An 18,268-nucleotide genomic window follows, 5' to 3' on the forward strand; every position below is an offset into this window, starting at 1 on the left:
CCTGCCCACGTTAGTTTCTGTGGTAGTGGGACCTGTGTATATGCAGGTGTCTATATATGTGTGGTATATGTCAGTGTGTGCACTTGGGGTATGCCAGTGTATGTGTGTAGTCATATATGTGTATGTGCATGAGTTGTATGTGTACCTGTGTGCCTGGAGAAGATAGGGTAGCCTGGAAGGACCAGTGGGACTTATGCGCTGGGTCACTCACACAATCCTCTCAGGGCTGGCAGTTGGAGCCTGGGTTGAGGTGGGTGAGCCCTGGGAGTTAGTTGGCCAGGGTTCTGGTTCTGGCAGTGGCAGCAGGTCAGATGGGGAGCCTGCTCCACACACAGCTTCATAAGGTGGCAGCGTGTCCATGGAGACAGTGTGCAGGCCACTCTGGCCCTGGGTCCTCTGCTCCTGGTGATGCTGGCTGTGGCGATGGTTGCTGCCTGAGTCCAGGGCATCATTCAGCACAGGGCAGGAGTCAGTCAGCGAGTAGGGTGGTGGTGCATCTGTGGGGACGTACAGCTGAGTGGCCCCTGGTCCCACGCACTCCTCATAGCTGTGAAAGAAGAGTTTTCACTCAGGAGTTATGGATCCCTAGGCCTTAGGGCAGGTGGAAGAGTCTGTTACTTGTGGTGAGGAACTACCCTCATTGTGAAAGATGTCCGGTCTCAAACATGCTGGCTCCTATGAGAGACCACTAGTCCCCAGAGAAGACAGTCTGATACCCTTGAGACATGGGTCCTGGGTCCATTTTACCTCACATCCCATGTGAACCCAATCAAGTCTCAGTCTCAGTCTCTCTCTCTCTCCTCTCTCTCTCTCCTCTCTCCTCTCTCTCTCTCTCCTCTCTCTCTCTCCCCCCTCTCTCTGATTCCCTGAAGCAAGAGCAGCCATAGTCTAAGACCAGGCTGGGCACCATGAATGGGCCAGGTAGTACCCCTGAAATGTCTCCACTGCTGTCTTCTAGGTTTAGGAAGGAGCCCCTGGGGTCTCTGAAGCCACATCTCTGGGGCTAAGAGCATCTGCTGTTTCTCCCAGAGCCACTGGTAAGAGGTAAAAATAACATATTTGCCAGATACAGGGTCTGCAGTGGGAAAGTGACAGGACTCTGATCCTCTGCTCTAAATGATAGTGATTGTAGGTGGCTGGGAGAACTCAAATGCCCAAGAAGGCACTGTCACTTTACGGGGTCCGATGCCCCAGTGAGGGCTGGCCATAATTCCTAAGCAGAGTCTTAGTGTGCAGCAAGCTTCCTTCTAAACCCCTCCCTTGTCTTTACCATGGTCCCGAGAATATCACCTCCCTGTCCCCCAAGGAGTTCAGCTGCTTTAGCCTGTATGGGGAAGGAACTGGGCTCCATAGGTTATCACTCTGTCCTCGTGGCTCATCTAAAGCACAGGGCCAACAGGAGCTACTTTGACTGGTGTGGAGGTGCACGGAGATAGAGTATGGGAGGAGGTAGGGCTCTATGTGAGTCAGAGCTGTCTAGGGGGACAGCTGATAAAAAGTCTTCTCTGCCTGGGCTAACTGAGATTGGGCCCTGAATAGCCTACAGCAAGAGTGTGAGAAGGTGAGGACAGGACTGGAAAGGCAGGGTCTCATGCACACCATTGTCACCCAACAGATGACAGGGGCTAGCCAAGTCTGGGGACTCTGTGGTTGCACCTGCAATGTATGAGAAAGGCTGATCTTGGGGTGGGCATGGATTCTTGGTGTCACAAATAGAAGCTCAAGAGATTTTTCTCTCTATATGGACACTGATCCCATGGCCATGACCCTGAACACCCTGCCATTCTCACTCCCAGGGAGATCCCTGGAGAAACTCGTAGGGCTCCCCAAAACTGACATGAGACCATTCCAAAACTACAAGCCTCCTGTCCCCACCACCCATCAGCCCGAGGAATCCCAGCTGGTCTCTGTAGGCCATCCTGGTGACATTTCCATCCTCAAGGGGGCTTGCTTGATCAGAGGGCAGAGGCTGTGGCCATGCCCACTGGGATCCTTTTGTATTTACACACGGGCAACTGAGGTTCTTTCCCTGGGTGGGAGACCTTTTTATCTAGAGGGTCCACTTCTCTTCCCACCACGAGGCCTCCTTACCCTGGTGGAGAATCTGGGTACAGCTCCCTGAGCACTGTGACATCCACATCCCCATCAGAGCTGATGTCCAAGGGTGGAGGCCAGTCTTCAGCAGGGCTACAGGCATAGGGCATCCTGTGGCTGGAGTGGCTGTGCATGTGTCCGCCAGGTGCTGCAGAGAATAGAAGCACAGGCAGGTGCTAGGGACTTCCCTCACAGTAGCAGTCTATCTGAGGCTCGGAAGTCCCCACATGACCACCCCTTATCAGGCACCACTGCCTCTGTCCCGAGCCCACTGCCTGAATGTGAACACTTTGCAGTTCTGGGAGTGGAGTCATAGGGAGGAGATGAGGCTAGACCTGTCCTGAGGAGCATGGATGACAGCTTAGCTCAGGGCAGCCTCGGCACTGGGCGAGATCTGCCAAGCTTTGATAAGTTAGTACAGGACTGTGGGAGAAGAGATATGTGTGCTAGGACACATGTGACTCCAGTGACTAGTTCCCACTCCCCATACAGAAGACTTCTCCTTATTCTTGATCCAACAGCAATGGATCTAGATCAGAAACAATATCCATAGGTCCAATTCTGGGATTATGCATGAGAACAAAGAGAACTCTCAGAGGAGAAAACTACAGACACATCCATTCACTATTGGTGGCTCTGCCCTTCTGGCAGGTCATGGTCTTATTTTATCCTCCACATTGCCTATATTTTTAAGGTTCTCTATAATGACTACATACTACTTTTCTACTAGAAAAAAATAAACCCAGTAACAGGCTGTGCAAGAGGAGCTGAGCTGAGATTGATTCCCCTCCAGGGTGTCAGCTGAAAGATAGGAGACTTGGAACAATGTGGGAGAAGAAAGCCTGGAGAGATGAGACAAAAATTAGACAGGAATTAGGCCGGGGCTACTGGGCACGAGCTGGGGTCCTGCAATGCCAGCATTGCCCAGAAGAGTCTCTGGGCTCAGGCAGGGTGGATCCACTTGCAGAGCTGCAGGTTACTGCAGCTGTACCTCCTTCTGCAACATACATACATACATACATACATACATACATACATACATACATATGCACACACACACGCACACACAACCTGGCTGGGGAATTGTAGTCCTCACCCTGGAGCCTTGCCACAAAGACACATGAAGATCACTCCTTCCATAGCCTCTGGAAAACCTTCTTTGGTCTGGGTGCAGATGGATGAACAATATACAGACTCTACTCTCATAGATGTCACCCCTGTGACGGAGGCTGAATGTGTGGGTATGAGAGCAAGGAAGAAGGGGCTTCCCATTTCACTTTCCTGGTAGGCATAAGGAGGGCTGGAGGTATTTGCCAAAGGGAGTAAGCAGCCTTTGAGTCAGGCCCAGGCAACTTCAGAGCAGTGGGCAAAGAAAGAAAGCATGTTCAGTAGGGTGGGTGCTGAAGGAGCATGGTCAGATGCATGAAGGGGGCAGTAGGTGCTATGTGGGAGGGGCAGGATGGCATGAAGGATACACTGGGTCCATCTAGTACCATTCTTGGGTACAATTAAGAGAGCACCTGGGCTCCTCATGGGAGCATAGGTCATGTTAACCTGGCATGGGTTCTACTCTAGTCTTCTAGGGAGAGCTTAGCCCCTGGGCAGACTTGGGGCCTGGGCTGGCTGTCCATGTAAACCTGCTGACTTTTCTTTCTAATTCTAGATGGTTCATAGCATGTCACACTAACAGGCCATCTTTCTTTCATTGTGGCTATGGCTCCCTGACAGATGACAGCCTTCCCTGTCTAAGGTCTGGCCTCTTGCTTCCTTCTAGACTTGTTCCAGAGGAGCAACATCTAGGTTTGAAGGACCCTTGGCATGGAAGTGTCTGCTGGCCCTGGCGCTAAGCCCACAGTTGGCCCTTTAGGGATGTGCAAGGGTCAGTCTGAGTGCACCCAGGACAGCTACCAGGGCTCACATCTCTAACCTGCCTCTTGCAAGAGGTTGACTCTGGTCTATTGCTCAACTGCTCCAGTCTCAATTTTGGATCAGCAAATTGGGAGTGGGGAGCAGAGCTAGCTACTCAAAACTGTCCGGGGAGGAGGATTTTGCATAATGCAAAGGAAGCCCCAGACATGTTAAGTGCTCTTAGCCACTAGTCCTCTGCTAGCTTCAGGTGATCCTTAACTGCTAACAGGTGGCCCAGCCCAGCTGGTTCTTCCTTGCTCCCAGCCTCTTGCCTTGGATAGGGGAGGGCCCTTCAGGTCCCATACAAAACTTCAGTTACAGTGAGAAGCTCCCAGGTAAACCACTGTTCTTCACTTAGATCTTTGGTGGTCTATACCAGGAATGAGCTAGAGTCAGTGGCCATGTTCTGTAAAAGTTCATGCATTCCTGGCACTGGTACCTCTGCCTCAATAGCCACTGTTGTATGACAGGAAACCCTGAAATAATTTGCTTTTTCTTTGTGGGCTCTCAGTGATACATTTTCACTGATCATTATTCTATCATCCATCCATCTATTTATATACCTACTCATCCTATTCATACTCTACCTGTTCTCATTTATCCATCTTCCCAGCCTTTACTCACCCATCTCTCTCACATAAGTATGCCACTTGATTCACATGTATACACACACACACACACACACACACACACCTTTCTACCCCCATTCATCTATTTCTCTATGGGTCAATGCATCCATCATACCCATTTATCCACCCATCCCCTCCACTAATTTATGTACAGATCTATGCATTCAATCCCTTTTGTACCCATTTCTCTACTGGCCTGGTCCACCCACTGTCCCTGTCTGTCAGTTCATTCACTCATCCATCAGTCTTTCTACTCATTCACTTCCCCTCTCATCCATATCTCCAGTTACCCACTCACCCATCCTTTCTCATCCATCTACCTGTCTACATTGCTCATCCTTCTGTTTATCCACTTATCCACCTATCTGTATCTCCATTTATCCATTCACCTATCCACTCACCCGGCCTTCCATCTCTCTGTTCAACATCTCTCCATTTGTCTGTCTACCTATCTATCTACCCACCCACCTAACCATCTCTCTATTCACCCAATAACCCACCTACCCACCTATCTACCTACTCATAAATCCATCTCTCCATCCATCTATCTCTCTATCCATCCATCCTTCCTTCCATCCAGATGCCAGCTGGACCTGTGTCAGCACAGCATGAACCAGCAGTGGCAGTGGCCGAGGAGCATGGCACAGTCTTCATCTGGCCTTCAGCCTCTCCCTAAGCCTTTCTCTTGGTAGACTATAGGCCTTTCATGCTTTGGAGGACATGACAGTGGATACCTGTGAGCTACTTCTGGTGGACAAGGATACTTTCCTGACTCCAGGCCATCTCTGGACACCTCCTTAAGTCAGTCACAGTGACAGGAGTAGCATGAGCCAGAGCTCACCTTGGCCCTGTTCGTATTCCTGGTGTCGGTGCCGGCGGTGGCGGTGATGGTGATGGTGGCGGCGGTGACGATGGTGGTGTCTCTGGATCCGGGCCTGTCTGTCCCTCCTGATGCTTCCCACAATGATGGTGATGCAGGAGAGTGTGATGACCACACCTATGACAGCGCTTGCCACCAGCACTGGAGACACCAGCAGGTGGCTGTGCTCAGAGCTCTCGGAGAACGTGGTAGGGTAGAAGTAGCTGGTACGGTTGTATCGTGCTACTGTGGACAGAGAGAATGAACACTGAGCTGGGTCCTGTGCCTGCCTCACACCTTCTTCTTTCAACCCTGCCATCTTGTGAGTTGTTTATCCCTAAATAAATGGAGGATAGTCAGGATCAGGCTTCTCACCTTGGTTGATCCTGCTGAGTGGGAGGGGAGCTGAGTACCACCTAACTCTCTGTAGGGGCTTCTGGTGTTTGTAGGCTATCCTCCATCATTTCTTCTGTATCTTCTGCTGTGGGCCCAACTAGCCCACAGATAGGAAAACCCAGATAGGGCAGTGGCCCTGCTCAAGGCAGAGCTGAGGCTCAAACCCAAGAATCTTAGTACTAGAAGAGGACAGATGTCAGGTCAAAACATCACAGATGTCAGGTCAAAATGTCTTTACCAAGTCTTGGGAAGAGGCAAGAGGTGTGTAGAAGGCAGAGTGTGAGGACTTGAGGCAAGGGTCTCAGGGAGGGACAAAAATAAGTCAGAGCAGCCACAGGCACCTGCCACATGGCTCAGGGATAGCCATCATCTGATTGAGTACCACTGAGTTCCTCCAACTTGCTGAGGCTGATGGTACAGTTGTCCCTCATCATAGACAAGGGGGTTGGGGCTCAGTGCTGGAAGAGTCCATCCCACAGCTGACTAGTTACTCTGTTGCTGAGCTAAGCTAGAAGTAGGCTCCCAAGTCCAGAGGTCACTCTCTAGCATCCCTGGCCTTCAATGGGAGTCTTTCCTGAGGTGTATTCCCAACCTCTGGGCAACAGTGGGACACAGACTCTCAGCCTTATTGGACCTCAGGAGTATGGCAAGCATAGTGGAAAGTCAGGTCATTCCTGGGCCCTGTTCTGAGAGGAGTTTCCACCTGTCTTCCCACAGCCCATGTTAGGTCCACCCGTTGCTTAGGATTGTATGAGGTTTCCAGGCCTTGCATTTGATAACCCTTTGTGTCTTCATGTTCAGCAACCAGGCCAGGTAAATGAAAGGTACCTAATATATGTATGGTATGAGTGAATCCAGACCTGAGACCAGATGGGAGAATGCCAGGGAGGGTTTGAGTTGCTTTGGAGGCACAAGGCTTCTGTTTTGGGTGGTAAACAAGTGGAGTTTGAATGGTGACCTGCCCAGGTAGCTGCAAAAAGGCTTTTTATCCCGTGTGATGGTCTTTACATCCTCCATTCAAGGGTGGCTGTTTTTCTCTTCAAATTCCTTTCCAGCACTTGCCCTAAAGCCCCACCACACCCAAGCCCCAGCAAGGTGGGTAAAGGAAGAATTTGGGATCTTAGTTGGCACTAGAACATGCCTGGCAGCAGTTTTTGTTCATATTGGGAGCTTCTGCAGTGCACTGATCATCATCAGTAGGGGGTGTGTCACTGTTATCCATGCCTGATGCCCATACTTTGATTGCTGAAGATCAGTTTTAAAAACTCCCCTGGTGGAAATGTAAATCATAACCACTCTGAGATTCCATCTTACACTGATCAGAATGGCTAAGATAAAAAACACCAATGGTAGCTCATGCTGGAGAGGATGTAGAAAAGGGGGGTCATTCCTCTATTGCTGGTAGGAGTGCAAACTTGTATAGCCACTGTGGAAATCAGATGGCTGTTTCTCAGAAAATCAGGGATCAACCTACCTCAAGACTCTGCACAGTCACACCACAAGGACATTTCCTCAGTTATGTTCATAGCAACATTATTTCCAGATCTTGGAAACAGTCTAGATGTCCCTCAACTGAAGAATGGATTAAAAAAAAATATGTGGTATATTTACACAATGGAGTACTACTCAGTGGTAAGAAACCGACATCTTAAATTCACAGGCAAATGGACAAAACTAGAAAAAAACATCCTGAGTGAGGTAACCCAAAACCAGAAAGACAAATATAGTAAGTACTTACTCATAAGTGGATACCAGACGTAAAGCAAAAGATACCCATCCTACAATCCACAACCCCAGAGAAGCTAGAACCCTCTTCCAGAAATAGATGGAAGCATATGTAGAAATCCACAACTGACTATTTGGCCAAGCTCCTGGAGAACAATCAAAGTGAGGGAGGAGTGATAATATGAACAGAATCAGCTGACCTGAACATTGAGAGATCACCAACTCAGGTCTGATATTTGGGGAACCTGCATAAGACCAAACTAGCCTCCCTTAAAATAGGTGACATTGGTACGACTGGGACAATATATGAGGTCACTGGCAGTGGGTCTAAGATCTAACACTAATGCACAAACTGACTTAGTGGAGCTCATTCTATATGGAGAGATAGCTTGCTCAGCCTAGACACAGGGATGTAGGAGTGGAGAGGTGGCATTTGTCCTACCTCAACCAGATGATGGGACAGACTTAGTAGACTTCCTGGGTGAGGCCTTACCCTCTCTGTGGAACAGATGAGAGGACAGGGGAAGTGCGGGGAGTGGGAGAGAAGGGAGGGGGAACTTGGATTGGAATGTAAAAAATAAAGTAATAAAATAATGAAAAAAAAAAAAAACCTCCCCTGGTGGAATGTGTATTCCCATGGTCTTAGCTAGGCATGCATGCTTCTCTTTTGCTCCCATTGTGTGTGTGTGTGTGTGTGTGTGTGTGTGTGTGTGTGTGTGTGTGTGTGTGTGTGTGTGTGTATGTGCATATGTCAGCATGGAGGTTCATGCATGTGGAAACTGAGGTTGATGTTCAGAATTATCCTCTATCACTCTTCCACCTTATTTATTGAAGCAGGGTCTCTCAATCAAATCCAGAGCTTGCTGATATGACTCATTTCAGTAGCCAGTATATACTCTGGGGATTCCCTGTCTCTAACTTTTGAGGCTGGAATTATATGGCCTCCCCATCTGCCCAACTTTTATATGGGTTCTGAGGATCCGAACTCCAGTCCCTAAGCTTGTGTGGTAAGAGGTTTAATCACAGGTTCATCTCTCCAGCCCACAGACACACTTCTTGATGCTCTGAAATGAGAATGCCGATATAAATTGATTCCTGGGATTCTGTGAGGACAAACACAGGCCAATTTTCAGAGGCCCTACTATGTGTAAGCTCAGTGCTAAGATCTCACTTTATCTTTGAAGTTATGTTCATCCAGGTCTTCTCATTTAACCCAAGGACATCAATACTCAAAGTAACTCGCATGCCAATGTGTAACTGAGGCAGCTTCCTCTGGGCTATGGTTCCCTCACTAAGGCAGGATATGGACAAAAAGCTGGGGGGGGTGTTGACAGTAATAGGGGAGGGGGAAGAACTGAGTTATGAAACAGTGTAAGTTGATTCTCACTGGGATTAAGTCTGTATAAATATGAGGTAGCTTTGGTAAGATGTATGTGGTAAGCCCTAGAAACATCACTAATTAAATATGGTAGGAAATCTTTTAAATGGATCAAAATATTATACCTGAAGTATTTAGCAAAAAGTAGAAATGGAGGGGGAAAGACATGAGACACATGGAAAGAAAAGTAAAATGGCATACTTAAATACAGTTGTATCAGTTGTCATCCTGAATGTGATATGATTAATCAGTGTGACCAAGATGCAGAGACTCTCTGTCTGGGCAAAAACTATATCTATGTTATACTGTCTGTCGACATCTCATTTGGGAACCAGACTTGAGAGTGAAAGAATGGAAAAATATATACCATGAAAACATAATTATAAGATGGGTGTAGTGGCTGTAATAATTAAGAAAAGGAGATTTTAAAACAAAATAAAATAAAAGGGACACTTTATACTACCAGGAAGTCACAAAAACTATGAACATATATTCACTTAACAAGAGAGTCCCAAAAAACATTAAGCAAAGGCTAAAATGCTGAGGGGAAATAGACACAGTACAACAATAGTTGGAACTTCAACACTCCATCTTCTATAAAATTAGGTAGAAGCCAAGTAAAGTGGCACATACTTATAATCCCAGGATTTGAGACATAATGACAGAGAGTCATTAGTTCAAGGCCAGCCTCCATTACATAGTGAGACCCTCTTACAAACCATAAATGAGCCAGCTAAGCAACAAACAACTAAGCAGAAGATAAAAAGCAAATACAAACCTCAAACAAAATTATAAATTACTTAGACCTAACTAACATAACACCTACCGAACACTCCACCTGACAGAATATGCATTCTTCTCTAGCACAATGGAACACTATCCAGAATGGCCCATATGCTAGGCTGTAAGATGAGCTCCAAATTCACTTAAAATGACCAAAATTGTACAAACTATGTTCTTTGATTACATGGAAGATTAGAAGTGAACAACACAAAGAAATTTGTCAAAATAATATATATGTAAAAATTAGGCAACACATCAAGAAATAAGTAACAAATCAGAGTGGAAGGCACAGGAGAAATTCAAGCATATGTTGAGATGAGTTAGAGTGAAAACCAACATATCAGACCCTGTGAAATGATGCTAATGCACTGCTTAAGGGATGTTTCCAGCTTCAAGTGCCTATATACTTTTAAAGAGATCTCAAGTCAACAAGTACTTTCTACCTTAGAATCCTTCAAAGAGAAGAGCAAACTGACGTCTGTGTAAGAGGAAAGGAAAAAAAAAAAAAAAAAAAAAAAAAAAGATTAGAACAGAAATTTGTTAAATTAGAGACAAAGACAATAAAGTCAGAGAGGCCATACTTTTTTTTTCTTTTAAATAAAGATGAACAACATAGAAGAGTCTTAAGGTAGAATGACCAAGGAAGGGAGGCTGGAAGAAGGTTCAAAATACTAAAAGTCAGAAATGAAAGAGGGGGCATTACTACAGACCCTACAGAAATACAGTTACCAAGGAATAATATTAGGAACAGCTAAATGTCAGGAAATGGGACATCTTGCATAAAATGTACAGATTCTTAAAAATATATAAAACTGAACAAATAGACCCAGGATAAATCAGAACCTCTCAACAGATTTATCACTAGTGAAGAGAATGAATGACTAATAAAAACAATCCCACAAGTAAAAATCAAGTACATTGGTGAAGTGTACCAAACATTTAAAGAATAACTTTTTTTTTGTTTTTTGGTTTTTTGAGACAGGGTTTCTCTGTATTGCTTTGGAGGTTGTCCTGGAACTCTCTCTGTAGACCAGGCTGGCCTCAAACTCACAGAGATCTGCCTGCCTCTGCCTCCCAAATGCTGGGATTAAAGGCATGAGCCAGCAATGCCTGGTACATGTTTCAGTTTTTGATGATGAGGAAAGTTCTAGAGAGGATGGTGACAGTTACACAATACATGAATGGACACAATGCAATTCATTTGTATAGTTAAAATAATTATGCATATATATAATTATATGTATATATACACATATGAAATAACACAAATTTTTAGTTTTCAAAAATAATAATATAGGTGAGAATGCTTACCAGCTTATTATAAAAGGCCATCCTTACCCAGCTACCAAAACCAGATAAAAGAATTACAAGAAAAAATATAGTTCAATATTTATAAAGCAAAACCTCCTACTACAATGCAGTGAATTGAGTTCAGTAATGCTTGACTTCATGATTTCTGATTTGGCAAACAATTCTTGGTTGGATAAGACAACAAAAGCATGAGAAGCTAGAGAAAAACAGATAGACATAAAATTTAATAACCTATTTGCACTAAAGAAAACTATGAAAGAATGGAAAAGGCAATCCATAGAATAGGAGAGAAATATTTGTGAAGTAGATATCTCAGAGGGTATGAGAGTCTAGAATACATAAAGAGCTATTAAAATACACCAATAATATAAAGATTGTGCCATCAGAGGCAAGCCAAGATCAGAATGGACACTTCTCTAAATATAACTGGCCATTAAAACACATGAAAATGTGCTGAAATGAAAGGAAAAAAAAGATAAACCTGAGTGTGGTGGCTCAGGTCTTAATCCCAGCAGGAGGCAGGGGCTGGTACATCTCTATGAGTTCCAGGCCAGCCTGGTCTAGAGTAAGCTCCACTTCAGCTTACTGTGAAACTATGGTGGTTTGACTAGGAATGGTTCCCATAGGCTCATATATATATGAATGCTTGGTCATTCAGGAGTCACACTATTTGACAGGGATTAGGAGGTGTAGCCTTGTTAGGGTAGATGTAGCCTTAGAGGAAGAGTGTCACTGGGGGGTAGGCTTTGGGTTTCAAATGCTCAAGCCAAGCCCAGTGTCTCTACCTCTCTTTTCTTGCTGCCTACTGATCTAGACATACAACTCTCAGCTCCCTCTCAGCACCAAGTCTGCCTGCACACCACCATGCTTCCCACCACAAGGATAATGTACTAAACCTCTGAACTGGAAGCCAGCCCCGATTACATATTTTCCTTTATAAGAGGTGCATAATACAAATGGATGGAATTAGAAAAAAAAAAAAACATCCTGAGTAAGGTAACCTACACCCAGAAAGACAACATGATAGGTACTCACTCATAAATGGATATTAGATGTAAAGCAAAGGATAATCCTCAGCCCTAGAGAAGCTGAGTAACAAGGATGACTCTAAGAGGGATGCATGGATCTCCCTGGGAAGAGGAAATATTTGAGATGTCCTGGGTAAACTGGGGTCAGGAAAGGAGTAGAGAAGAGGGGATGGAGGGATGGGAACATGAGGGATCAGGATGGTTGAGTTGTGGGTGGGATAAAGCAGGAGAGTGATGGGGGGAGATATCTTGATAGAAGAGGCTGTTGTGGGGTTAGCGAGAAACCTGGAGGTAGGGAGGCTCCCAGGAACCCACAAGGATGACTCCAGCTAAGAATCCTAGCAATAGTGGAGAGGGTGCCTGAACTGGTCTCCTGAATCAGATTGGTGACTGCCCTAGTTATCATCATGGAACCTTCATCCAATACCTGATGGAAGAAGATTCAGAAATCCACAGCCTAGCACTGGGCTGAGCCTTTGGAGTCCAGCTGAAGAGAGGGTAGAGGGATTGTATGAGTAAGGGGGGTGATCAAGATCATAATGGGGAAACCCACAAGGGAGCCAGCATGGGACTGACCTAGGCCTTCTATTTGGCTTAGTCTTTATTGGGGCCCACAGCAGCGGGATAAGGACCTGTGCTATGATTTGTTGATTCCCATGGGAGGTCATATCCCATCTAAGCAGAAGTGGATGGGAGGGAGCAGGAGGAGAGGAGGGAGGAAAAATTGTGGTTGGTATATAAAATTAAAAAAAATGAATTAAAAGAGTTGCCGTAATTATGGCGTTTCTTCACAGAAATAGAATACTAAGACAGAGACCATTGAAAAACGAGTGAAAGAGAGAGAGAAAGGAAGAAAGGAAGGAAGGAAGGAAGGAAGGAAGGAAGGGTGCTGAAATACAAATCAGCCACAGTGAGATAGGCTTCACACTCACTTGGATGGCTCTAACCTGTGGGGTGGATAACATCAAGTGCTGTAGAGGAATGGGAGTCTTATAACTGTTCATGGACTGTACATGCTCTTGGCTCTTTTCTAATAGTGCTTTTGTCCTTCCTAAATGACTAAACATGATCTCAGATGATCTGGCTACCTTCTCCTTGGCATATTCCAGGAAAATGAAAACACATCTGTGCAACTTAATATTCAAAATATAATAACAAACCGCAAAGATGGAACACAGCTTCTTCTTTCTGAGTCTTTAGATTTTCCCTTAAAATCCACACCCTCAGAGACTGCCAAATTGGATATCCAGTGGTATTAATGGTAGATGTGGGACCTTCAGGAGGTAGGGTCTCACACAAGATCTATAGGTCACTGAGGATGCATCCTCCAGAAAAAAATGAGAGTTTCTGGTGGAGTCCCCCACTTTCTGCCCTGATTAGAGATGTGTGCACCAACACATTCCCCACCACTGTCACTCATGTCATGAGATGGGGCAGTCAAGGAGTGGCTAAGGCTTCCCTATGCTGTTTGTGCTTGGAACTGTCAAAACTGTAAGCTAAAGGAACCTCTTATTTTATAACATTGCCTCATACACATAAACAAGCCAGATTGACTTTACCCAGCCACATAGCATATAAAGCATGTGCTGTTTTCCAAATGACTCTTATCACGATCTCCGAATGTCTCACTTACTCTTGTTTATTTATTGTGATACCATGTCTTTGGACTCCTTGGCCACTTTGCTAGTTTGTTAGCCCCTTGAAGACAGACCTCCCATCTGTCTTGCCTGACTCACTGAATCTGCAGCACATGGTCAAATGCCAGGCACATAATAGATGCTCGTTAAGTATCTGCAGGATGACTGAATGAACTGCAGTGGACTTGGTTGGCTCTTTGTTCTCTATTAGGCTAGAATCCAGTTTCTCTGTTGTTTAACAGCTTGAATTTTAGATGAAGTGGCAGCTTCTCATTTTTACTGTCAGCTATTACTTTTTATTTTTCTTCAAGATGCAGATGAAAGATAAAACTCCTCTCCACCCACCCACTCCCATTCCAAAGGGATCATTTTAAATTGTGTTATCTTGAACTCAACTTCAAGCTAATCTGTAGTGCCTTCCACTATTTCTTCTCTATGCCAGTGACAGGCACTACCAATTGATCATGATTCTTCTTCCTCCTGCTTGACAGTCTTAGCATCCTTTCCAATGTGGTATTCCATGCAATGAGGACCTCTTAGAGCTGGTCATGAAATGTAGCTTCTGGCCATCAATCATTCAGTGTGACACTATATACCATGCTGCCCCTCCCAAACCACTGGCCACCTTCTTGCTTTCACTTTCAGAGTCAAGGGCAGGGACTGTGGTGTGTGAGGTGTAAACTACTGGGGAACAGGGAGCTGAAGGCAAGAATCTTGCTCCCAGTGTGGCTCTGAACCCAGATGCGGGGGGCGGGGGGGGGTTTGGAAACACACTAGTCACACCCTGGTGTACATGATACTAGAAAGCTGTTACTGTCAGGGCTGCAGGTGCCGAGGCTGTAAACATTGGTGTGTGTGTGTGTGTGTGTGTGTGTGTGTGTGTGCGCGCGCACACACGCACGTGTGTGTGTTTTGTTCAGTATGAATAACCAACTGCCAACAAGGTGTCAGTCCCATGGGGCACCTTGAAGATGTTCCTCCCTCCATCTTCCACAGCAGGAGATGAAACTTCAGACACGAGGCTCATTATGGGTTGGGTGGAAGATGGCATCATCTCCCATGCCTGCACATGAAGCCAGTTGGCGCCAGTGTCTCTTGCATGACTGGCTGGGAAATTAATCTCCCAGTCACTATCACCCACAGAGGAGGTTCTGCTTTAAATTATGGGAGCAACTCACAATTTCCAAATGCAGGGCCATTTTTTCAAGAAGATAAATTTGACTGCAGAGCAATAACATGACAGCCCCCTTCAAACCTCTGACTCCCTGTTCCCTGCACCAGCTGCAGCAAGGACAGAGGAAAAAGCCAGTTTCGTCTTAGCCTCTGACTTCTCCAGGCAGCTTCTCCAATGATATCCATGACCAAATTAATACCACCTCACTATGTACACAATTCCCTAATTGGTCACCATCATGTAGTGCCAGCAGGAGTGGCATCTGTTTCCTGAGTACCTCCTGAGTGGCTCCACCAGATCACCTCATTTAATTCAGTGATGGGATCCCAGGCAAGAAGTAAGGAAACAGACACAGGGAGGTTAAGGAATTTCTCCAACATCACAGAGCACCACAGACAGGGATCTGGGCCTATGGGAAGCCAACACCCTTTGCTCTACATTCAGATGAAGGACTGTGGATATTAAGTGCTGGATCCTGGGAGCCCATGGTTGCTTGGGAAAGGACAATCTCTACTAAATAATTTCTTGCTTCTTCTGGGTTACTTTCTGTGTTGTCAGGCCATGACCCAGGCTTACTCAGGCTCAGTTAGCAGAACACTGCTGGTGAAACACCAACTTTCCAAGGTGGGAGACACACGGAGGAAGCAGCTCTATAGGGCTGGGCCATGAGCCATTGCTCTGTGGATGTTTTACTTCTGGATTGGTTCCAGAACATCTGGAGACATTCTGGACTGCAGAGTGCGACCTTGGGGTGACTTGCAATTGCTGATCATATGGAGCTTATCACTGGATGAGCATTTACTATGCACCAAGCAGGCAAAATTCTCTGCACATGGATTAATCTGTGCTGTGATCCCCACAGGCAGGTGCTGTCTTTGTATACACTTAAGATAAGAAGCCAAGGCTTGTCAAAGGGATGGGGCCAGGGCTTGGGGCCAGACTGCTCTTTACAATTAGGAATCTATGATCCAAGAAGCCTTGGTTTAGAGTCTCTGGAGTGTGGGCACATTACCTTTTCTGTCTGCCACACCCCTCTGCCTAGGGCTAGCTCAGAAAGGAAGCCTAGGAGCCATTTGAATGGCACCAGGTGCAATTAGTGATTCACTGCCCCATATGGCTTGGAGGAGGATGAAGAAGCTGCTTTAGGTAATTCGAACTCACTCATTGGCCTATCCTCCTGTCCAACACTTACCCAACTTTCTAGTCTAATTATAAGGTTCGTAGACATGTATAAGCCAGGCAGAGTATCCATCAAAGAGAGTTCATCAGGCTTCATGGGAATTTTGTTTGTTTTATTTGTTTCTATTTTGAGACATGCAGTGTCTTACAACATAGCACAACACAGGATCCTTTAGCTTCAGCCCCCACCCCCATGTTGAATTACATGTGTGTACCACCATGCCCAACTATAGTCAAATCTTGAGGCAAGCATTCAAATCTAGGAGACATCACTATGATTAACTGGTCTGGCAAATTCCACTGAGGAACTTTGGGGCCCCCTGATGAGGGTCAGTGCATGTGAGGAATCATAAGAGGAGCCTGGTGGAGAGTCACCTTGGAGAGACTGACAAGGCCAGACCATGAGAGCTCTTAAAAGTCAAACCAGGAGGCTTTTCTTTGCCCAAGGGCAAAAGTGGCATGGTCATAGTGTTTTCAGAGAGCCTCTGGGCTGCAGAATGGGGGGCAGGCAGGTAGACACATGATGGGAGGCAGGACACTTGGGAAGTGGCTGAAATATCTAATACTGGGGGGAGGAAGTATCCATAAGCATGGAGCTAGGGATACAGGATGCTGAGCACAGTCTCTAACACCATGCAGGGCAGAGCACAGATCTTGGTTCAGGCTGATAGATTTGATGCCACAGCCTAGCACTGAAGAGTTTCTTGGCTCCACCTACCTGCCATCTGATTGCACTTTGGAGACATCTCTAGTATTGTCCTATTCTGCAGAGGAGGTTCTAAGGCCCCATAGGGCTGGGGTGCTATCTGTATCCATGGGCCACTAGATCCACTAGTGTGTCAAGCATGAGCCAAATCAGGTGCTTCTGGGTTGATGGTCCAGGTAAGGGCTGGGAGTCATATTAACTCAGAAGGTACTAAATGGTCTGTGTGGATGTGATTGTCACCCCATTTACAGAGTAATACACTTCATTTTAGGAGCTGAAGTGCCATGCTGAAGATCATATACCCAGTGTGTGCAATTCTGGGATGGATCTAAAGAAGATTCCAGACTTATCTGGCTTATCTGGTAGCTCATGAAGCAGTGAGGTACAGAACAGGCACTGTGTTTTGGGTGGCTTTTCCCTCAGAGCTTTATGTGCTGGAACTTTGAGCCCCAAAGTAACAGTAGTGAGAGGTAGTGATCTTTAAGGGGTGGCGCTCAATGGGCAGGTCATAGAACACCATCCTTAGGAGGGATTAATGTTGGTCTTGGAGCAAATTGGGTCTTATGGGGATAGGTTATAGAATTGTTAAAAAGAATTAATGTAGCCCCAAGTCCCCCTCTCTCCCTTCCTTCTTCCCTGTTTCTCCCCCTCTCTTTCCCTCCCCTCCTCTCAAGGCTCTTAGTAGAAGCCAACACCAGTGCTATACTTCTACACCTCCAAAATCACAAAAAAGTCTTTTATTTATAAAATAACCAACCTCAGGAATTCTGTTTGTTTTCAACAAACAGACTAAGATATCAGGAAAAGAGAGCACAATGGGTGGGTAAGGGGGGCAGCAGCACATCTTCTGATCTGGCTCTAACACTATGTGGCTTTGGACATCTTCCTCATCTTGCTGTCTGTCTTGAACTGTTCTCTCTGCAGGGTGGGTGAAGGGCATTAAGAAGGCAGAGAGGGAGTGACAACCATGAAGGGAGGTCGTGAGATTCAAACTCCTGTTAGGCAGCTGAGGGCAAGGTCGGCTCCAGTTTGCAGAATTTAAGCTGGGCAGGGACACTGTAGCAGACCACTGAGTCCTTTCTGAGTACATTTGGCTATATGAGGGGTCTCAGTGAGTACAGGGGATTACAGCCCCAAGCTATCTGATCCTTGGGGCTGTGGGGAAGGTTCAGAGGACTGGGGTGCTGAGTCAATGTTTTTTCACCATCTTCCTGCCTGTCCCCCCGGAGATGCTGGTGAGAGAAAGAAGGGGAGGAAGCAAGGACACAGATCTGACTGATGGCTCCTGTCACAAAAATTCTTAAGGCATTTGTCACAGGTGCACTTCCCTGGGAAGTCTGGACTCAGCAGGGTAGTCCTTCACAGTAGAAATGGACAGGGTACCCATGCCATCAGTGGACTGGATGGAGGGAACATGACACAGGCACCATCTTTCTCTGTTTTCCACTGACAGGTCCCAGC

General features: G+C 46.1%; 1 protein-coding gene across 1 annotated transcript in view; it reads right to left on the reverse strand.

Annotated features, from left to right (window-relative positions):
- The window catches only part of Bean1 (brain expressed associated with NEDD4 1), a 46,581-nt gene continuing 28,313 nt past the window's right edge, over positions 1 to 18,268 (reverse strand). Inside the window, exons 3-5 of the mRNA XM_051201825.1 lie at positions 5,473 to 5,736; positions 2,092 to 2,242; positions 1 to 547 (exon numbers count right to left, since the gene is read on the reverse strand). Coding sequence (XP_051057782.1) covers positions 208 to 547; positions 2,092 to 2,242; positions 5,473 to 5,736 — 755 coding nt within the window. The 3' untranslated portion in view covers positions 1 to 207. The remainder of the gene's footprint in view (positions 548 to 2,091; positions 2,243 to 5,472; positions 5,737 to 18,268) is intronic.

This window comes from Phodopus roborovskii, unplaced genomic scaffold (assembly GCF_943737965.1).
Source record: "Phodopus roborovskii unplaced genomic scaffold, PHOROB, whole genome shotgun sequence".
In the NCBI taxonomy this organism is placed as follows: domain Eukaryota; kingdom Metazoa; phylum Chordata; class Mammalia; order Rodentia; family Cricetidae; genus Phodopus; species Phodopus roborovskii.